The 23,822-nt window shown below is 39.0% G+C and overlaps 1 protein-coding gene across 5 annotated transcripts in view; it reads right to left on the bottom strand.

Moving 5' to 3' along the window:
- Positions 1-23,822, bottom strand: part of KCNG2 (potassium voltage-gated channel modifier subfamily G member 2) — a 168,952-nt gene that overhangs the window by 68,318 nt on the left and 76,812 nt on the right. For all 5 annotated transcript variants that reach the window (XM_043999481.1, XM_043999612.1, XM_043999550.1 and 2 more), the window contains one exon: positions 13,638-14,486. In XM_043999481.1, the coding sequence (XP_043855416.1) occupies positions 13,638-14,393 (756 nt within the window). In that variant the 5' untranslated portion in view covers positions 14,394-14,486. The remainder of the gene's footprint in view (positions 1-13,637; positions 14,487-23,822) is intronic.

The following is a 23,822-nucleotide window of genomic DNA, read 5'->3' on the forward strand; positions in this document are numbered from 1 at the left end:
TGCAGTTTTGTTGACATTACCTTTTAATTGCACTAGTCACCACATTAAAACAAAAACAATAGTCTCTTCTAGAATATTTCCTGAATATTAGGCTCTCTTGGTGAATAAGACATTTCACTGGCCCTTCTTTCACCATGCGCCCCCCTGGGCACCTCTGTTTTACCACCTCCCTTTCAGCTTCCTTTTATATGTTGCCTTCCTCTGTTAGAATGTAAACATGAGGGGGCAGCTAGGTAGCACAGTGGATAGAGCAATGGCCCTGGATTCAGGAGGCCCTGAGTTCAAATCCGGCTTCAGACACTTAACTATCTGTGTGACCCTGGGCAAGTCACTTAATCCTCATTGCCTTGCCAAAAACAAACAAACAAACAAACAAAAAACCAAGAATGTAAATGTGAGTTCTGGGCCTGGAGTCAGGAAGATCTGAGTTCAAATCCAGTAAATATCATGTACTAAGTCTATGACTCCAGGCAAGTCACTTGAACTTATCTGTAAAATGGACATAATGATAGCACCTACCTCCCAGGGTTGTGATGAGGATCAAATGAGATAATTGTAAAGCATTTAGCCTGGCACATAGTAAGCACCATAAAAGTGTTATCATCATCATCATCATCATCATCATCATCACCATCAAGGACAGGGACTATGTATCTTTTGTGTGAGGCGATTGGGGTTAAGTGACTTGCCCAAGGTCACACAGCTAGTAAGTGTCAAGGGTCTGAGGCTTGATTTGAACTCAGACCCTCCTGAATCCAGGGCTGGTGCTCTATCCACTGCACCACTTAGCTGCTCCCACATGGTAAATTCTTAACAAAAGCTAACTTGGTGGTGTCACAACTCCCATGTCTCTGCCTGAATTCATAAGTAGATGATTACTTAGGTGGCATTTTATCATCATACTTGTGGTAGGGAGGGGGGGAAGAGAGATAAACACATACACTCTTTGTCCTTCCAGACTCACTGTTTACTCAAATTGCAGGGAATGTTATGAGGGGGAAACAGGATTTAGATTCACTTTGCCCAAGTGAGTGTAGGCAAATCACCAAACACATCCACTCTGAACTCCAGTATCTTCAGCTATAAAATGAAGTGTTGGACTAGATGATCTTTGAAAGTCATTTCCATCTCTATGTCCATGATCTTATGAAGTCTAAGGAAGTCCATGGGAAAGCCTCTAGTGTCAACACAAGCTGTCTCTTGCATCTCCTCTTGCACAACTGTCAGCCCAGTATTAGCGGAAGCTTCAGGCTTAGTGAGTAACAAAGTAGCCTTTTCTCCATTTCTTATCCCAGCTGCCATTCAAATAATTGTTCCATAGTTTCAGACATTGTTTCTGATTCTTTGTGACTTCATTTGGAATTTTCTTGGCAAATAGACTGGCTGGTTTGCTATCTCTTTCTTCAGCTCATTTTACAGATGAGGAAACAGAGGCAAACAGGCTTAAGTGACTTGCCCAGGGTCACATAGGTAGTAGGCATCTGAGGGCAGATTTGAACTTAGGAAGATAAGTATTCCTGATTGTGCCTCCTAGCTGACCTTTATTTTTCTACACATGACAAATGGGAAGATAGAGGAAAACACTGTGAGTGCCAGCCCAAAGTGGCCAAGTAGCTGGAGTGTTGGACATGGAGTCAGGAAGACCTCTTAGAACCTACCTCAGAGACTTAATAGTGTAAGGGCTAAAATTCTAGCTATGATGTCTAAAGTCTAATGAATGGTCGCCTAAATTAGAAGCTTTAGAAAAAGTTTAGACCTTTAATAATTTATTAAAGTACAATCAGAAGTTGGTGAGAGAGAGAGAGGCAGCTAGGTGGTGCAATGGATAGAGCACTGGCCCTGGAGTCGGGAGGACCTGAGTTCAAATCCAGCCTCAGACACATGACACTTACTAGCTGTGTGACCCTGGGCAAGTCACTTAACCCCAATTTCCTCACCCCCCAAAAAAAATCTAACTATCTCTAAGAGACCCCAGCATCTGACCTGCCATACCGAGGTCAGGAACCCAAGAGGCCAATCTTCTGGGGCTTTCCCCAGAAGCCTCTCATGAAACAGGAAACAGGGCCATCCACACACACACACACACACACACACACACACACACACACACACACACACACACACACACACACAGAGCTTCAAGCTAATTGGTTGGTAGCACTGATTGACAGAACTAACAGGGCGGTAACTTCCGGACACTAAAATCACATGGTTTCTTTATCACATGCTTTCTCCTCATGGTGGAGCTTCCCTGCCATATCTCTCCAGCAGGGGGTGCCATTCCAATTCTCACACTACCAGTATGACTGGGCAAATTACTTAATGCCTCTTAGTCTCAGTTTCTTCATCTGAGAAATGGAGATAATAGCAGGGTTGTTATGGGGTTCAAATGAGAATATGTGAAAAGTCCTTTGTAAACTCTAAAGCACCGTCTTATCTGATTTTGCATTTTTAGTATTTGTATAACAGGTTATTATTCTTTTAAAAATGGTTATCATTTAAATGGCACTATAAGGATTGCAAAACTCTTTATGTATGTTTTCCTATTTCATCTTTTTTTTTTTTTAAAGCAGGGCCATGAGGGTTAAGCGACTTGCCCAGGGTTACAAAGCTAGCGTCAAGTGTCTGAGGCCAGATATGAACTCAGGTCCTTCTGAATCCAGGGCTGGAGCTTTATCTACTGTACCACCTAGCTGTGCCCCACCCCCCATTTCATCGCTACAACATTGGGAGGTAGGTGCTATTATTATTCCCAGTTCACAGATGAGGAAATTGCAGCAAGTGCCTTGTCAAACTAGTAAATATATAATACATAGCTTGAATTCAGGTTTTCCTGCCTCTAAGTCCCATATTCTATATACTGCAACCTCCAGCTGCCTGCTTTATAATGGCTACTTTATTTCACATTGGACAGTGCCATTTTCAGAAAAAATACCTCCACAAGAGCCTTACCTCTTTCTACTTGGCCATAGGCTCCACTCAGCAAACTGGAATGCAGGAAATATGCATGACTTGCTGAATGGAGTTAGTCTAATGTGTCACTAAGGTAAACCTGGAGATTAGCTGAGTTGATGTGGCATGTGAAACTGTGAAATAGGTAATAGTAATAGTAATAGCTTAGAAAAACCCTGGGCTTGTAACCAGGAGACCTTGCTTTGTATCCTGGCGATGACACTTTTTAGCTGATTGTGAGGGAGCCAACTACTTAAACTCCCTGAGTTTCTACTTCTCTTCTGTAAAATGAAAACAGTGATAGGGCATCATCCCACCTTGCACTAAATTTCTATCAGGTATCTCATCATGGTGTGGCAGTGACCCTGGGGTCTCAAAGACCATGCCACTGGACCACTGGCTCTGGCATATCCTATAACAACCTAGGAAGGCCTCACTCAAGGTCCTATGGTGGCCATGGTATGAGAACCAACCTGGGTAAGTTCAGAGAAGGGTCAATGCCAAAAAACTGCCCACCAGGATATGAATATCTTGGGTCACAGAAATTCTTCTAAAGTATTTACTAAGGTATAAAAGGGTTGTGACCTGTATCAGTAAATGGAATATCTACATTGATGAGTTCATAGAATTTTTTTGAAAGCACTGAAGTATCTCTCATAGGATTGTCATTAGGTTCAAAGAAGAAAGTGCTTGGTAACCATGAAGTCCTTTATAAGTATGAGGCATCATGACATAGTGGATAGAGAGCCAGTCTTGGAGTAAGGAGTAAGTTTTAGGTTTGAGTCCTGCCTCTGACACATAATGACTGTGTGACCACAGGCAGATCAATCTAACAGTGCCCCACGCAACTATAAAGACTACAGATATGTTGCTGATCTTTATTACTGAAAGGAGTTTTCACACATGGAATTCTGTGCACCAATAAAATCACAATGTCAGACTAAAACTGGTGCTAGGTTGAGTCTTTGGTTATTCAGGGCCCACTTTGGAAAGCCGGGACAGAGCGGCACCACTCATGATACATGGATCAAAATATTTTAGTTATACTGTTGCCCTCTTTCCTTACCGGGCTGCAGAAGTAGTGGGTGGCCTTCAGTGGCAGACCCAAGGATACTTTATTACACAAAGGAATCTGAAAAACTGGCCTGAGATGGAGGCATTTGTTATTCCTGGAGGTATCTACTGAATAGCTGTTGACACAAGGAAAACGGAGGCTTGTGGTGGCTCTTGGAAATCCACAAAGTAGTTTCATTTATCTCTTGTCTTAGTATCTCAGTGAACCTCATACGTTTGACAGTAGCAAAGGCTTTTGTTACTAAAGTGCGTTATCTCTTTCTGCTGCTTCTTCCCCAAATAAAATCATAATCCTTCCCTTGTGATATTACAGCCATCTTCCACAATGACCCAATATGATGTCACCAACACAGGGTTATGACTTTTGGTTAAATGCCCTCATCCCACAATACACCAGGCACAAGAAAAGAATCCTCACAGGAAAAATCTCTTAGTTCCATTCCGTTGTTGGGGGTTATAAATATAAAAAGAAAAGTATATTAAAAATGCCTAAGCCAATGTTATTCTATAAGAACAACATTTCACATTTCCATAGACTCAGAAGGAGCTGAGAGCACTTCATCAATTAAAGGCAGGCAAATCCAAAATGGGCAGGTGTCGTGCCCAGAACCAGGTGACAGAGCCAACTTTCTTCTGTCACGCTCCTAGCTCTGGCACTCTGATCATGCCATCTTTGACTAATTCTTCCATTCAAGGATCTGGCTCCTGTTTCTAGGGCACCAAATAATAGGCATCCTACAGAGTGGTTGATATTCTTTATGTATTCTCTATTCAGCCGGTACTCAGCCACCTACCATTGCCAGATTTAGTCTGATGGTAGAATTTTGTTGTTGTTGTTTTTCTTTGGGGGGGGGGTTTCTCAGTGGAAGCTAAATAGTTTGACTCTTTACCCTTAACAGTGCCAGAGCCAAGAAATCAGGAAATGGGAAAACTCAATTTATCCACATTGATCAGGACTATTTCTGCCAGCATGTCCAAACTGATTAATAATAACACAGCTAACCTAGAAACAGGTCAATGATTTTTAAATGGTGAAGTCATTTAAGTATGTATTATAATGGCCTAGAGCAATCTCACAGCTCTAAGCTAGGATGAGAATAGTATGGATCCCTATGGGTAAAGTCCCACGGGAAGGGGGGGGGCTTCATGTTATTGTATTGAGTAACATCAATACACTAACAAGGACTGGGAGAAAGGTTTCTCAACATCAGAATTCTTTTTATGCTGAAATAGTAGATATGTTATGGTAGCACTGTGCCATACAGGGCAGTGGTACTTGACTAAATCATAAATATGTATGGTAAATCAACAACAACAAACTACTTCTGAAATACATCCTGGCTGCTCTACAATATTAGGTTTAAAGTCCTCCCTGAGAAATGCCTTCCAGGTTTCAGTGCCTTTTTACCAAAGGGCCAGCACATTGTGACTATCAAAGGGTCAAATGATTCTGAGTTAGAAGGATTATAGGGCCACACAACCAGAGCTGGAAGAAACTTTAGAGAATATCTAAGCCAACCTCTCCATATTACAAATGAGGAAAGTGAGGCATGGAGTTAAAATAACTTTTTAAAGGTCATGTAGGTAGAAAGAAGTGGAACGGGGCAGCTAGGTGGTGCAGGGGCAGCTAGGTGGCGCAGTGGATAGAGCACCGGCCTTGGATTCAGGAGTACCTGAGTTCAAATCCAGCCTCAGACACTTAACACTTACTAGCTGTGTGACCCTGGGCAAGTCACTTAACCCCAATTGCCTCACTAAAAAAAAAAAAAAAGTGGAACAAGAATTTAGACCGAGACTTCCTGAGTACAAGTCCAGTCCTCTTTCCACTGTACCACAGTCTCTCTACTATTTCTCTAGCTCATACTTATACTGCCAACCATTCCCTTCAAACAGTGAACAAATATTAATTGCTTACAGTGTATAGAGTGCTATGACTTACAGAGAATGATTCAAAGCCTAAAAATATTGATGCCAACCATATATACATAATAAAATCAGGAATTTAGAACAAAAAATTGTTCTCATCTTCCATTTCATTTGCATAGGAGAACAAAGAATCTCAGGAAAAAGTGAGGAACCTCAGACACAGGAACTCCATAAAGAAATTAAGTGGGAAGCACAAGGAATTCCTAACTCTAAGTCAAATAAATGTCTGGAACAATAAACAAAGATTCAGTCCTAGAAAGAGAAACTTAAGACAAGAAAAGCACTGCCTGATAAATATGACATTCTTCATGAGGTGAGTAGGGGACAGGCTCAATAAGAAGAGCTCAATGACATCAGCATAAGGGTTGAAGGCATGAGTTGCTCTTACACAAGGATGGCCTGGATACATATATGAACAATGTAGGCCCCTCTACATACCTTCCCTAGGTGCATTGACTCTTCCCACTGGTGCTTTGTATATTTGTTTGAGAGGGTGCCCCGGTTTTGTGTGGGGAGGGAATGTTCTACTACTTTTCTTGCAATGATATTTCATTAAATGCCTCTGCTTTGAACTAATTGTAGCTTTTGTCTGACTGGTAAATTCTTTGGTGGGGGCTTTGTAAGCTATTTGAACACACACAGATTCACAGAATACCTTGAGCCTGGGATGGCTTTTCTGAGGATCCCACAAGAGAGGGAGATGCCCTGGGGTCCCAGACATCACATAGCTATAGTTATGTAAAGTTCTTTCTAGGCTACAGACAAGGCAATGAAGAAAAAATGATGAGTTAAGGGACAGCCCTGGTTGGTCTCTAGTAGACAGGGAAGCTGGCTCTGTTTCAAGTGGTTTCTCTTTAAAACCCTTCATGGAATCTTAGAGTTGGAAGATACTGCAGAGTCCATCAAGTCTAAGTGGTACCTGAACTAGTACTGCTTTGATGATGTCCAACAAGTGGTCATTCGATCTTTACTTGAAGACCTCCAGTGATGGGGAACCTATTGCCTCCTGAGGCTTGTCCATCTTATTTTGCAGAAAGTTTTCCATTCCATTCAGCTTAAATCTTTCTCTCTGAAACTTCCATATATTGCTCATAAAGCACTTAGCACAATGTCTAGCACCTAAGAAGTGCCGTATAAATGCCAGATATTATTATCATTATTAGTAGTAATAGCCTTAGGAACAAGCAGAAAAAAATCTGATCTTTCTTTTCTATAATAGTCCTCTTTAAATGCCTGAAGACAGCCATCTTACTCCCCCTTCCAAATCTTTTTTTCTCCAGGCTAAATATACCCAGTTATTTTATCTGATCTGCATAAAAAATATTCTTAAGACCCCTCACCAACCTACTCCCCTGCCCTAGATTCAAGTTTACCATTGCTTCTCCTAAAACAAGTTTTCCTAAACTCTACAGAGGATCCCACAAGTGGTTTGACTGAGGAAGACATCAGTGGCACCTATCAACTCCTTATTCTTGAATGCCTGGACTCTCCTAATATAATTAAAGAACATATTAACTTTATTATTTATTTTTTATTTATTAAAATAGACTTATCTTGAGCTTGTAGTCTACCAAAAATTCCAGAACTCTTTCAGATGAACTTTTGCCTATTCACATGTTCCCTATCTTGTATTGTTAAAGATTTTTTTAATCCAAATATGACTTTACATTTATCATTGCAAAATTATACCTTAGTAGATTCAGTTCAACATCATCTCTGTTGATATTTTTTGGGATTCTTTTGCATCCTGGCACACTCTCTCCTAGTTATCCAAATAGTCTGTTAGAGATTCATTGGCACTCATTGGCATGTATAATCTCTGGAATGATCACAGCTATTTAAGTGGAGTTTTAGCATGCTCATGGCTGCCTTTCATTATTCAAAGCCCCAACTTGAACTGAGTTGAAATCCCCCATATTCTACTTAGGTTTGTCCTTCCCTTGAGTTGCCCCATACCTCCCAAATAGCTCCTTAGTCTTCAAAGTTTAATGCTGTAGTGTTCATGAACAACTCTCTCTGTCTGTCTGTCTTTATCTATATATAGATAGATAAATCTATATGTGTACATATACACAGATATGTATATGTGTGTGCATATCTATCTATACATACATATATATGTGTATATATCTATATCTATCTATCTATATATATTACTAACAGGTCAGTTTCTTTAAAAATCCTATTTAATTTTTTTGTGAACCTAATCAAACACAAGCATTTCAACTGAACAAGAAAATAAAAGTTTCAAAAATCAACTCAAACAAGTGACTCCTGAGTGCCTCATTTCATCCCATCAAAGCTAAACCAAGAGGATGCTGGTGTTAGAGATGCATCTTCAACACAGGTTTAAAATTTTACAGTTCTCTATTCCCCAATTCCTTGTTCTATGTTTCTGAAGTTCCCTATAATAACAACAATAATAGTTAACATTTATATAGTCCCAGCTTATGTGTTTTACCTATAGTATCTCTCTTTTTTTTTTGGTGGGGAAATGAGGGTTAAGTGACTTCCCAGGGTCACAAAACTACTATGTGTCAAGTGTCTAAGGCTGGATTTGAACTCAGGTCTTCCTGAATCCAGGGCCTGTGTTTTATCCACTGTCCCATCTAGCTGCTTCCTCCTCCCCATGTCCCTCCTTTTAAAGATGGGAGATAGATGAAAGACATGTTGTGTTGGTGAGCCACTTAATTTCTTTGTCAGGGATGTAGGACTAGGTACATCACCCAGTGATCTGAACTAAGCACATCTTAATTATGAGATAACACTTCTGACTGAACTTGGGGAAATTATTTAAGCCATTTAAATTAAAATGAGAAAATAAGATATGAGAGTGATTTTTTTTCAGATAGGGAAGTTTTAAGAATTAATTAGGGGCAGCTAGGTGGTGCAGTGGATAAAGCACCAGCCCTGGATTCAGGAGGACCTGTATTCAAATCTGGCCTCAGACACTTGACACTTACTAAATGTGTGACTCTGGGCAAGTCACTTAACCCTCATTGCCCTGCAAAAAAAGAATTAATTATAATAGTAGTATATAGTATTTGAATTTTAAAGCATTTTACTTTTCTATTTTTCTGAGGAAGGAGTAAACAAATTTCTACCTTGAACACAAAACCAAAATGTACATGAAGAGGGAAAATATGGGCAAATGTGACCCTGATTTCTTAAAGGCATACCCATGCTTGGCAAGCTCTGATAGATCTTACCAAAGGCCAATATTTCAATATTCCTTGAAGGGTCTGAAATAGTTTTGAAATAATATAGCCATGGGCCAATGGAAGAGCTAGCTATATAACTCAAGACACTCAATATTCCATCTTAAGCATCTCTCTGCTGTTTCCTATTTTAAAAGCTACAGAAGTTAATTTTCTCCTCTCCATATTATGCTTTTTAAAATCCCCTAAGCATATTTTAAAAATTAACTGTTCTTATGAACAGCGTTTCTGTTTTGTGAGGAGAGAAGCAATAAAGTAGATATCATTTAGTTTAAAAAGATGAGGGCAATGTTTATATGCAAATTCTATTGACTTAGGTCCTGCTCCTGAGTAGGAAGTAATGTGCCATTTTCCCAGGGTGAATTAATACTTTCAAGGCACTCTAGTAGTCGAGTGGAATCCATCCTTTCTCTATTCATAGATTTAGGGCTGGAAAGGACCTCAGAGATCATTTAGTTAAGCCACGTAATTTTATAGATAAGGAAACTGAGGCTTAGAGACTTTAAGTAATTTACCTAACATCATTTATTTGATAAGTGGCAGAGTCAGGACTGCAAAGCAGGCTTGAAAGGTAAGGTGATTTCAATGGCAAATCTAGCAATTTTTCCATTGCACAATCTCTTTATTCCATCCTTACCCCCAAATGGCATTTTTCTCAGAATATCCTGATGAGATGGTACACGACCATTTTACAGATGAACCAATGGAAACTTAGCAAAGTAATTAACAGTGACTTAACCCAGGATCCTATTACACAGATAGGACTAGAAATCATTATACTGAGGCATGGAATTTGATTTGTTAGGGAATACCAAAGAGGCTCATGACAAAAAAAGTGATGAGGTATACTTAGAAAAAACATATTTTCAGCTGGTAGGTGCCTTACAGGCCATTATGTTCAACCTCTTTTTTTAAGTGAGAAAACTGATGGACAGAGAGGTTAAATGATTTTCCCAAGGCTACACAGTCTGTAACAGAAGAAAGATTTGAATCCAGGTCCTCTGACTCAAAAACCAGTGCTCTGTACCTTCAAGTACTATAGTTTGCTCGGACCTACCAGAGCTTGCCCTCCAAAGACATAATCATCAAGAACCCAGCGTCAGTTCTGTGGCTAGATGAGTCACCGCAAGATTTTAGAAGAGACAGAAATACCAAACCCCAAAGAAGTTCATGAACTAAACTCCCAATGGAATTCTTCCAGGTCAGGCCAGCCCCAACCTCTCTGGGAGGGAGGTGATGCTTTCTTTTCTTTTTTTTTTTTTGATTTTTTAAATTTAATTTTTTTTAGTGAGACAATTGGGGTTAAGTGACTTGCCCAGGGTCACACAGCTAGTAAGTGTTAAGTGTCTGAGGCTGGATTTAAACTCAGGTCCTCCTGACTCCAGGGCCAGTGCTCTATCCACTGCGCCTCCTAGCTGCCCCTGGGAGGTGATGCTTTCTACAAGTATCTCTTAGTTTTTAATTAGTGCAATGCACCATTTCAGGCAAATGAGGGAAATCTTTAGATAAATAAGAGAGGCTCTACCAATGAGGATAGGCTTCTATTGCTCTTGTCCAAGAAGTAGCTGATGAGAGTCCTTTTGCTCTAGGTTTACTCCATAGGCTCACTACTTTGTCAAGGAAGTAAGAACAAAAAGATAACTACCATTACTGACCTTCACCTTGCTCATTGCACCTCATTATGCATGTTCCTGGATGAATCAAGCTGCCACAGCTGCTACTGGGTATGATTTTGATGAGAGGAACTTTTATGTCACATTAAAAAAGACACAAAGAAACTGGATCTTCCAAGAAGCATTTCTTTTTGGAAGGGAGCAGTTTAATGCATCAACATCATTAGGGAGAGCAGCAAAAACTACATAGCTCCAATTGCCTTACTAAGTGGGGATAATGATCTTTTTCTCCAAGCTCTTCTGCCTCAGCTCACTGAAAATAACAATCAATAAAGATGCTGCAAAGATGAAAGCAAACTATCACTAGTTACAGATCGTCAAAAGGGGGAAACTTTTTTCTTTTTTGGTAACTGCATTAAGGCAATTCTAATTGTTAAGAAAAAGCATCTTCCCCCTTCTTTTAAATCCTAAAAAATCCCAATTGGGTAGGCTTAATTAGGATGTCAACTTTAATGTGGATACAAATTAAGGCGCTCCATTAGTGCTTGTCACTGTTCAAGGCACATGAACTTCAGAGAGACTTCTTCTAAGGAGCCTGTCACATGCCATCCAGTTCCAGTGACTCATTGTGGAAGCCAAGTAGCTGGCAGCAATCAGCACTGTTTTTAAAAAGCCAAAAAGTGATTTGTTTAGCCAGTTATTTTTTAATGGAGTCACATTAAAAAAATATTTAAGTCCTATGGTTTACAAGGTTTTAAGTTTGAGTGTAAAAGGAACAAAAAGCAAAATAAAATATTAAAAGGTTGCAAGAGTTCCCCCACTCTCCTCTGATCTCCTACCTGAAAAAGCATTTTTAAAATGTAAAATCTATTTTCTTTAACTGACAAAGAAAAGACGCTTTGAGCAAGTTTAAACTCTTCTTTTAATGACCAGACTGACTTTCAAAAAGAAATCTCCAACTACACAGAGTAATTGAAAAGCTTAGTTCGGCTATATACCCTTTGACTCAGCTATAGTGTTACCAGTTCTATAGCTCAAAAACATTGAAGAAAGGTAAATTAGACTTACATACAGAATGATGTAGGGCTTTTCTTTTTATGGATGTGAAGAATTGGAAACTGAGAGGGTGCCCACTGATTATAGAATGGCTTAATGAATTATGGCATCATAAGTAGTTATTCACAAGGACTACTATTCTAGAGAACAGGAGATGCTTTTATAGGTTTTCTTGATGTGGTTTGTTTTTTTTTGCTACAACTTTGAGTCTATAAAATTACAGGGAAAAGTAGTTATTCATGAAGGGTGGAAAATATGGAAGAGCTGAAGGATGAAACTGACTTATGCTATAAGGGGGCAACCAGAAGGTGATGAGAGTCCTCAGAGTTCTGATGTTTGATAGTATGTTATGTTGGAAAAAGGCCCATCAAACTTGTTTCTAGGCTCCTTACTGCTCCAAGGCCACCTCAGTTCCACTCTAGGATGTCTCTATAAATGGCTGTGCAAAGGAATTAATATATTACTTCAAGAATCTAAATATATAAAGTGTCTTTTTAGCAACAGAATCAGAAACTTGGACTCAGTCAATGCTCCTGGAAATGGCAGTTCAGTAATCAGGTACCTAAACAATGAATGAGGCCAAACCAATTTCTTTAAATTTAAATTAAAGTGCAAATGACAGCCAGAGCTGAAGCCTTCTCACTTGCAACAGCTTTGACTGAGGATGTTCCAAGAGAATGCAAGGACAGTCTATTTTCCATCGGCTTATCTATCTATTCTCTAATAATGATTTGGTTCTTGGGTTCTAAGAGGATGATCACGCATCATAAATTCCTGACATTTTAATGACTTTGGTAGTAGAGTGGCTGGGTCCTTGTTCTCTTGTGATAAATGTGTTAAAGTCATCCAAGCAGTAACTCCTGTGCTTCCCCTGTTATTGGTGAAGCACTCAGTGCCAGAGTTGCCTGGAATAAGGGTGAAATGGGGTGAGAAGAAAGGGAAAAAGGAAGTGCCCATTTAACTTATACCCTAGCCCTATGAAAAATACAAACTGGATTAATCCATCTATTAATTGGTTGGCATTGTGTGAAACAAGCCGTGTATGCACACTCACACAAACACACATATATCCTCACTGCCTACTCTGTCCCTTCTCCAGGTAGAACTAGGTTGGAAAATGATGCCTGACTTCTTAAAGAAGAAGAAGAAAGGGTGCAAAGAGGACTCCATGATTTGGAGCAGAATGGGTTTGGATCTAAATCTGGGTGTTTTACAGCAACTTGAGAATCAGGATCTTTTACCTTCGAGTTGTAAACAAAAGGTGAGACCTCTGGATGACTTGGGAAGGGATGGAAAGTAAATTAGCATTATTAAGTGCCAGGTACTGTGATAAGTGCTTTACAAATATCTAATTTGATACTCATAATGACTCTGAGAGGTAGGTGCTACTTAATGACCCCCATTTTATAGCTGAGGAAACTGAGGAAGACAGAGGTTAAATGATTTGTCCAGGGTCACACAGCTACTGTCTGGGGGTGGGGGGGAGGATCTGAACTCCAGTCTTCTTGACTCCAGGCCCAGTGCCACCTGGCAGTACTGAAGACTATTGAAGTAATTTTACCACTTTGTTAATTTCTTAAAGCCATAGTTATCATGTGTTAGGGCCATGAATAACACTTATCAACTGAATGATATACATTTATGTATTCAGAGTATATATGTAGACCCCCCCCCCCAATCATTGAATGCTATAGATATTACTGAGAATCTGACTGCTCTGTTGGCGTTTGTATAGCAGTAGAGTCCGCAAAGAACCTAAAGTATCAAGTTCAAAGCCTGCACCTGCAGACACACTCACCCGATCCTCCTCGGCTCGAATATCTGGCATAGTGCTCATGCAGAGGCTGACTGCAGTGATGGCCACAAAGGAGACAGAGATGCAGGCAAACATCTTCCCGGGAATCCCAGAGTGAGGATTTTCAACCATGTCCCTGAGCTGTCTCATGCACTGAGCCAGTCGATTGCCCTCCTGGAAGGCACAAGGTGGAGACTCATTCACTATCAGCTCAGTCTCATAGAACTGAGCCTCAGCCACCTCTTCTTCTTTATGCCGGAGTCTCCTAAGGCAGCACCACTCAAGACATTCCTCCTCAATCCCCCAGTAGGCCAGCTCATCCTGGAAGGAGAGGGCGCACATCTCTCGAAGGAGCCTCAGTTTCCCTGCAGTAAGGAAATTCATAATGGTTTTGAAGGCACAAGGGTTGCGGTCGAAGAAGAATTCATTGCTGCTGACGTCATAGTCATCACAGACACTCATGATCTCATCGTGGTTGTGACAGGACTTCAGCCGCTCCAGCCGGGTGAGAGGGCAGTTCTCTAGGGTAGTCCAAGGGAGTCTGTACTTGATGCCACCCACATTGATGATGACGTGCTTGGGCCAGTCTTCACAGTAAGTGGGGCAACAGGAGTCTTCTCCAGGATGCAAGAGCCTGGCTTTCTTGTAGAATAAGCCCTTCTTAGCCTGCACCTTGCATAGCTTCTCGAAGCCATTGTAAGAGTAGGGGGTGAAGTTGGGATCGGGGTTCCCAGAGAGCAGAGCCATTTCCTGATACATTGGTTGTGATCATGGAGGTGTCCAGCCCTCTTGGAGGTGAAAAGCCTAGATCCAGAGAAGAATGAGGATATGGATGTCTGGGGAGACCAGCGTCTGCAAAAAAACATCCAACAACAACAAATGCAATTAGGGCAATGAAAAAAATATTAAAATGCTTCCTTGATAAATGGACTTCTCAATTACTATTCCCTCTTTCCTTTGCTTCCCAACATGTCAGTTTTGAGGACAGATGGATGACCTAGGGACTGTAGTTTTCCCCTACACTTTAATCACTTCTCTTTCTTTCTTTCTTTCTTTCTTTCTTTCTTTCTTTCTTTTTTTTGGTGGGGCAATGGGGGTGAAGTGACTTGCCCAGGGTCATACAGCTAGTAAGTATCAAGTGTCTGAGGCTGTATTTGAACTCAGGTACTCCTGAATCCAGGACTGGTGCTTTATCCCCTGTGCCACCTAGATGCCCCCTATCGCTTCTCTTTCTAACCCAGTATTGGTTATTCAGTCACAAAAGACAAGCCACTTTTATGTCTCCTGGCAGCTAGGTGGGTTTGTAGATAGAGTTCTGTGCCTGGACTCTGGAAGACCTGACTTCAAATTCCTTCTCAGGTACTTACTAGCTGCATAACTCTGGGCAAGTCACTTGATCTCTGTTTGCTTCAGTTTCCTTGAAAATAAAATAGGGAAATAATAACACCTCACCTCACAGGGTTGCTGTGAGGATCAAATGAGATCATCTTTGTAAAGTGCTTAGCATAGTTCGTGGCATGCAATAGGTGCTATATAAATGCTTCCCCTTACCCTGTCCTTAGGCCTCAATTTCTTAACTTATGACAGAGGTGGACTGAATAATCTGTTAGCTCTGTCACAGCCCCAACATTTTATAATTCTAAGATTCTAACTTCCAAATTTAACGGGATGGCAATAAATTATATAAAACTCTCATCTTGGCCAAAGCTTTTAACCCCATCAAACTTCCTACTAGAGCCACTTAAACTGGGTAATTTAATTTCATTTCCCTTTGTTTCCTTTCCCTTGGGATCACAGGAATAACCAAAAAGTCAGCAGTGGCATAAGTTAAGTAAACTTTGGACATGGATAATCTACAAACTAGGAAATTTTATAGCTTGGTGAAAAGTTTCTCAAGGTCCACCACAACTATCCCAAACACTAAGAGAGACATAAATTTCTTCAAAAGCTAATCAGTGTGGGGGCAGCTAGGTGGTGCAGTGGATAAAGTATCAGCCCTGGATTCAGGAGAACCTGAGTTCAAATCCAACCTCAGACACTTGACACTTACTAGCTGTGTGACCCTGGGCAAGTCACTTAACCCTTATTGCCCTGCAAAAAAAAAAAAGCTAATCAGTGACTTGCCATCTTTTTAGTGTTTAGGGTAATTGTTTCAAGGCAAGAAAAGTTATGTTTACTTGTGGCAAAGATTAATTTTTAAAATGCAAAGTATCTTTTTTTTTTTTTTTTTGGTGAGGCAATGAAGGTTAAGTGACTTGCCCAGAGTCACACAGCTAGTGAGAGTCAAGTGTCTGAGACCGGATTTGAACTCAGGTCCTCCTGACTCCAGGGCTGGTGCTTTATCCACTTCACCACCTAGCTGCCCCCTAAAATGCAAACTATCTTAGAAAGTGTTTCCAATACTCTGGGTAATAGTCAAACATATTCAGGTAACATTTATCATTCAGAATTGCCCTCAGTGTCTGTCTGATCACACCACTCAGGCCACCAGATAAAACTGTGGTACTGAAGAGTGAGTGATAACTATGAACACACATATAGTTCTGCAAAAATAAAGCCAGAAATAGATCCAAATCAGCTCCTAAAAGGAATTCTGTTACCATGAATGATTGTTTCTGATGAATTCTTCCTAATGTCCATTAAGCTATTGTGATATCTGTGTTAATGGACAGATGCCCAGCTATGAATCACAGGGGAGGATCTGGGATGTTTAAAACTTCCTTGGCGCTCAGATACCACCCACTTACTAAGCTTGTGGTACATTTGGCTCTTAGACTATGGGATGCCTCTTCAGGAGTAGCTGTCTGTTAAAAGGTAAAGCTTGGAATGGGTTTCTTAGGATACATTTTTACTGAACTAACTTTGTTTTATTTTAGGAAATAAATGAGACAAGCAGAAGGTAGAAATACTATGTTTATCTTTAATGAATGTATACTTCTAGCACACTCAGCCCAGTGTCTCAGACTTGTTAAATACTTTTAGCTTAGTCAACACACTTTGAAAAGGCAGTTTCAGATGACATGTTAATGAGACTAATTCACTCTGGTGCAATTCGGAATCTTTCCATTTTAACTTTTATAGCCAGGGAATAAACATAACAAGCTAATTTGCTAGTGCTGAAACATTCGCTTTCAGTACACTATATCTGTAGTTTGGAAATGATGTTACTGAGACAAAGCTATGGCAGCTTATAGCAATATCACAATAGATCATTTGTTCTTCAGTGCCCACTGTTTGGTTTGTCTTTTTACAGTAGTAGGTTTGTCCTTTCACAGTAGTAGACAGAATCTTTTCTGCCTTGCCTATTTTCCTATTCCTAATTTATTTCCTGCAGTAATTCTATAAAAAATTCCCACTTCTTCAACCAAACCTGGTCCAATTAGTACATACCACTAGAATTTCATGGGCATCATTAATGTATCATCAGTTTAGCTATGAATTAGTCTAGCCATTTTGGAAAGTGACTTGGAACTATGCTCCCAAATTGCATAACTTTGACTCCAAAATACCACTACTAGACCTTTGGCCCCAAAGAGATAAAAGAAAGAAAAGGATTCATATATACATAATTATTTAGAGCACCCCTTGTAGTGGCAAAGAAATGGAAACTAACAAAGTGCCCATCTATTGGGGAATGGCTGAAAAAATTATGGTATATGAATGTAATGAAATAAAACTATACTATAAATAATGACAAAAAGATGATTTTAGAAAAACTTGGAAAGATTTGTATGAACTGATACAGAGTAAAGCAAGTAGAATGAGGAGAACAATTTATATAATTGTTTTTTAGTCATTTTTCAATCATATCTTACTCTTCATGACTCCATTTGGGATTTTTGTGGCAAAGATACTGGAATGGTTTCCTATTTCCTTCTCCAACTCCTTTTACAAATGATTTTCCCATGGTCACACAACTAGTAAGTGTCTGAGCCAAGATTTGAACTCAGGAAGATGAGTCTTCTTGACCACAGGCCCAGCACATTATCCCCTGTGCCACCTCACTGTCCATCTATACAATACTAACAACATTATGAAGAAAAAAATAATGTTTAGAGACTTATGAACTCTAACTGATGCTATGACCAACCACATTTTACATGAATGATAAGAAAATATGCTACTCACATCCTGATAGAGGAGTGATGGACCCAAGATGCAAAATGAGACAGACATTTTTGGACATGGCCAATGGGGGAATTTGTTTTGTTTGACTGTACATATTTGTTACATGAGTTTTATTTTTCTTTTTTCTCCAGTGGGTAGGACTGAGAAGGAGAGAAAATAAATACTTGTTTGTTTTTTAAATTATCTAATTATCTTAGAGGTTCCACTGGCATATACTTTTCAGAATCTTCGTAAAGAAGAAAATTATTAAAAGTGTGCAAATAGGTTACCACCTAGAATGTGACAAATGAGTAGGCAGATGAAAACATCAAAAATACACACACATATATGTATAATGCATATATGCATATATATATATATATATATGTGTGTGTGTGTGCAATAGAGACAGTGTGATGTTACATCTAGGCAGTTTGATTTGGAGTTCAGAAGACACAGGCATTCAAGTCCTGCCTCCAACACGTACTAGTTCTATGACTACAGGCAAGTTATCTAACTTTTCAGACATCTTTCTAAGCCTATAATTTATAGATGATTATGTAGTTGTAGTGTATTTATATACACATATGATAAGTCATGGATATTATAAAGTTAGAATATGTTTATATATACATGCACCTTTATATGTATGTATGTATGCATGCATATGTATTTATTTGTATACATATATACAAAGAGTTTTCACACTGGAAATTCCCTACACTGATGAAATCATAGTCTGGACCAAAGAACCATATGCACACATATATCTTAAATGTAATGGTGATGGACTCAACCTATGATATTTTGAAATATATAACATAATGACAATATTCAAATCATATCATACAGGCAGAAAAAAGTGACCAGTGGAATAGGATATATATAAAAATTATTCCAAGAACTTAATAAATGAAAAATAGAAGTAACACATTAAAGGGGATATAAATCAATATTTAATAATTTGGGGGGAGAACAACTGAAGGAAGAGGAATTAATTTGGTTCTCTTCATACTATAAACTGTAATAAATTATAGGTGGATCAAGGAGTTAACATTTTTTTTTAAAAATCTATTTTAAAAACTAGGAGAAAATGTAATAGCATGCCTCTTCCAACTAGGGAGAAAAGATAAGTTTCTGGCTATGGAAAATGATTTTTTATAGGAATATTATGGATATATTTGAAGAGATTGAAACAAACTTTTGCACAAGTAAAATCATAAAATACAAAAAGGAAACAAACTGAAAAATACACATGACAAACATAATTCATAAAAGTTTGTTATTCAAAATGTATAAAGAATTTGTATAAAGACATATGGCCAATATCCAGATTCCAGGTAATCCAATGGTTTATATGTAAGACAGTAGAAAGAGAACTGGATTTGAAATCAGAAGACCTGGTTCAATCTGGTTCTATTCAACTTTCTAACTATGTTACTTTAGGCAAGTCATTGTATCTGCCTCAGATTCAGTTTCCTCATAATGGGGTTGGGCTAAATAATCCCTTTGGAGACTTTTAGTTTTAAATCCTCTGATCCTAGAGAAAGGAAGTAAGTCATCACATGGAAAAAACTGAATGACTCCAATAGCAGTTATAAAAAAAACCAAACCACTTTTAAGGTACCATTTATACTTATTAGATTGGCAAGAACAAATCTGACAAAAATCCAGTTGGCTAAGCTGGGTAGAAATAAATGTACTTGGACATTGCTACTAATACTGAAAATTATCTTAATCTTTCTGGATGGTAATATCAGCAACATCTAACAAGAGCTACAAAACTGTTCAGACCTTTTGACCTAGTAATTATGCTTCCGGGATTATATCCCTAGGAAAGAACTCCAAAGGAAGAATAAGTGATTTGTACTCATATACTCATAACAGTACCATGAATTACAATACCCAAACACTGTAAATAGTTCCAATGCCCATAATAAGAAGATGACTAAGCAAGCAATGATATGTTGATATCAGGGATAACTAAATAAAATGACAAGTATATGGGCTGCACAGACCCTTGGGGATGTGCATAGGAAGAAAACTTTAAGTAGAAATATGCAATATAAACCCAAAGTACATTAAATGAAAAAAGTACAACACAAAATAACACATACTCATAGAGTGATTACACATATAGAAAATACATGTTTGGGAAAATAATTTGCAGTTATATAAATTCTGATTAGTTTTTTTGCCATATGGAATTAAGTTCCTAATGTGAAAAAAGCACTATTAGAGCTCTGAGGGAAGGAGGAAGGAAGGGAGGGAGGAAAGAGGGAAGGAAGGAAGAAAGGAAGGAAGGGAGGGAGGAAAGAAGGGAGGAATAGAGGGACAAAAGGTAGAAGAGATAAAGAGAGGAAACGAGGGAGAGGGAAAGAAGGAAGGATGGATGGATGGATGAAGGGAACAAAGGAGGGAGGGAAAGCAGTAGGGAGAGAGGAAGGAAGGAAACAAGTATTTATTAAGCACTTACTATATGTTAGGCACTATGCTAAGCACTTTACAATTATTATCTCATTTGATTCTCAAAAAAAACTTATACTAACTCAAACTAATATAATCAACATTTTACAGATGAGGAACCTGAGACAAACAGTGGTTAAGTGCTCAGGGTCACACAGCTACTAAGACAGCTATTAAATGCCCGAGGTCAAAATTAAAGTCAGGTCTTTCTGACTCCTGGGCCTGCACTCAATCCACTGTGCCACCAAGCTGCCTCAGATAATTCAAAAGTAAAGGGGTGCCTAGGAATTGGGAAGTGGCTGAACAAATGATCATATATTCATGTAATGGAATGTTATTGTGCCATAAGATATGACAAAGGAGATGGATGCAGAGAAACCTAAAGAGACTTTCATGAAATGAAACAGGGTGAAGTGAGTAGAACCCAGACTATATACATACTACAACATAGTAAAGAAAAACATCTTTGAAAGACTCAAGACCTCTGATTAATGCAGCGACCAACCACAACTAATGACTAATGACGAAGGACGCTTTCAGCCTCTTACTAGAGGTTCAGAGTGATGCATATATTTTCAGACATGGCCAAAGTGTGGATTTATTTTACTTGATTATGTTTATTATAAGGAGAACTTCTGGGGGACTAGGGGTAGGGAAACTATATAAAGCATAGTATCTGGTATACGGTAAGTGCTATACAGGTGTTTATTCCCTTTCATTCCCCTATGATATAAGAACATATGCATAACTTCATAGCATTGTCATGAAAAATGCAATTTGTAAACTGTGAGCAAATATATATGTAAATTGTCCATATGAAATAAAATTGTGTTTAGGGGCAGCTAGGTGGTACAGTGGATAAAGCACTGGCCCTGGATTCAGGAGAACCTGAGTTCAAATCCAGCCTCAGACACTTGACACTATGTGACCCTGGGCAAGTCACTTAACTCTCATTGCCCCACCCCAAAATTTGTGTTTAATGCTTACAAAATTCTTTCCTCACAACTACCCTGTGAGGTAGAAAGTACCAGTATTTCTCCCATTTTATAGATGAGGAAATTGAGGCAAGGGATTTACCCATAGACAATAAATGTCAGATGATTTGAATCAAGGTCTTCTGACTTCTGACTTCAAGACTCTTTCTATGCAATCTTTTCTATGCTAGTGGCATCAAAGATACAGCCATTTCAATCATCTAGGAGAAAGAAATGGGCTCCAAGCTACCTTATATATATTTTAAAAAGCCAAACTGGATAATAAAATATATATAGCTTTTCTTATTTTGGGAGGGAACACATAAATGAATGAATGTCAAACTCAAAGATATCCCACTAAGTATTATAGTTCTCAGGCATTAAAAACCATACTAATAGACATAAAACAACCAGTATGTTCACTTTTTGTCAAACTATTTTTTTTGTGGGGCTAAGTGACTTGCGCAGGGTCACACAGCTAGCAAGTGTCAAGTGTCTGAGGCCGGATTTGAACTCAGATCTTCCTGAATCCAGGGTCGGTGCTTTATCCACTTCACCACCTAGCTGCCCCCTGTCATACCATTTTAACAATGAATCACTCAAAAATTTTGATAATTGAGGCTTGACTAACTAAACTCTGACTTCATTTATAACAGAAGGCTGCAAGTCTTGAGTCTCTTTTCCCTAGAGGGCAAACCCTCAGAAGTGAGAGAGCACATACTTCTTTTCTCTTGTAGCCATGTGGCAATTTCCTACTGCCTTGTTCCTAGTTGGCCATACCACTAAGGTCTCTGGAGCACCTAAACCCATTTATTTATAAACCTCTGATTACTGGAGGCAGCAGCAGTGGCACACTCCAAGCAGGCTCAGGGAAAATAAAGCAGCTTGGAATGTGTGAAGAAACAAATTAAAGATAAAGTCTCTTGAGGAACTGCTGGAGGTAACACACTTTGGGTGTGTGTGTGTGTGTGTGTGTGTGTGTGTGTGAGTGTGTGTATGAAGTGTGTATAGGACTGGAGGTCTTATTATCCAGGGGAAAGGAAAAGAAAATGAAAAGGAGGAACAAGACAATGGATTTGTTTGAAAGGTTAGAAAATGAATTTGTAGTTAATTATCTTAGAGCTAAACTGATCATTTTGTAGTCAGGATCAAATAAAACATTAACTGGAACTGGCCAAAAACATTTTTAGTAGACAATTATTTATAAATTTCACCAAATCAGGGAATGGATTTTTTTTCCTCTACATTTTTTTTCTTTTGGGAGAAAGCTCTTTCTCTGTGAAAGTTGGGGCAGGGGGTGGTGGGAAGAAAAAAAAGACAACAATCTTAAGATTTCTATTTAGATGAGTTGAATTCTAAGCCTTAAGAAAAAAAAAAAGAGTTCCTCATTATCAGTTGGCCAGAAAAAAAATGTTTGCATATCCTTAGAGTGTTGTATATTTCACAAATGCTGACCACTGTTAAGATGGTTGGATTTAGGTAACAAATGAAATAAGCAGTTAGCTGATCAGCAAGCCTGCTGTAAGTAGGAGGCTCTCTGCACCTCCAACATTGTGGAAACAGGAACATACTAATATTCACTGTTGACATAATGAGAATGTGTCATCAATAGAGTTTTAGTTAAGCCCATAATCTTTTGTTGCTTACTGTTGATAAGAAACTATTTACTGGCACTGGTCTGGTATAAGGGCAGTTAGGCAGTGCAGTGGATAGTGCACTGGGCTTGGAATCAGGAAGAGTCATCTTCATGAGTTCAAATCTGGAGTCAGCCCTTTACTAGCTGTGTGACCCTGAGCAAGTCAAAGTTCTTCATCTGTAAAATGAGCTGGAGAAGGAAATGGCAAACCACTTCAGTATCTTTGCCAAGAAAACCCCAAAATTGGATCACATGATTGAAGTGGTCCGACGACGATTTGGTATCTGGTATTTTTTTTAATGCCTAGCTTTCCATGGAAGAAACCACAAAAGTCATTTCGGATTCTCTTTTGTTCAAGGTCATTAGTCACCTTTTCCCATCATCCTGCCCAAGTTCATGGGCAGAAAGCAATATGGTTACAATAAAATACTTATTTGCATCAAATTCTTGACAATGTGATTAAGAGCTTATGTACTTCGGCTCAATTGGGTCAGTATTAGACCATATCACATTTTAGTAACTCCAATTATGTTACCCCAATTAATTTTAAAAATTATTTGTAAAAAAATTATTTGTTACTTAAAAACCAACAGCAGACCACTCACTGAAAAAAAGATTTTATTTAGTTCAAAGTCTGTAGTGAGGTTACTTCTATACTCACCTCAAGGTTGTTTATACCACATTCTACCCAGTTTTGATTGGCATATAATTGGATGGTGTGCTGCCCAGATGTCAGGATTCAGTGGCAAATGTTGAACTTCGAATTACTGATGACTATCTGTGGCTCTCTGCGGTTTCTTGATATGACCAGTATGGAACATGTTGGTCTTTGGACTTATCAGTTCATACACAAGTAGGGGCTTAACAAATAGCATTTCCTGATGACAATGATAATGCTGTCCCAGTTTTATAAAGTGGCCTTTAATCTCCCACCTGTCTCTCAGGTGCCTTCCAGCTCAAAAGATTCCTGTGCGGGTGCTTCAAAGAACACAATCAACCAGTAGA

This window comes from Dromiciops gliroides, chromosome 1 (genome assembly GCF_019393635.1).
Source record: "Dromiciops gliroides isolate mDroGli1 chromosome 1, mDroGli1.pri, whole genome shotgun sequence".
NCBI lineage: Eukaryota > Metazoa > Chordata > Mammalia > Microbiotheria > Microbiotheriidae > Dromiciops > Dromiciops gliroides.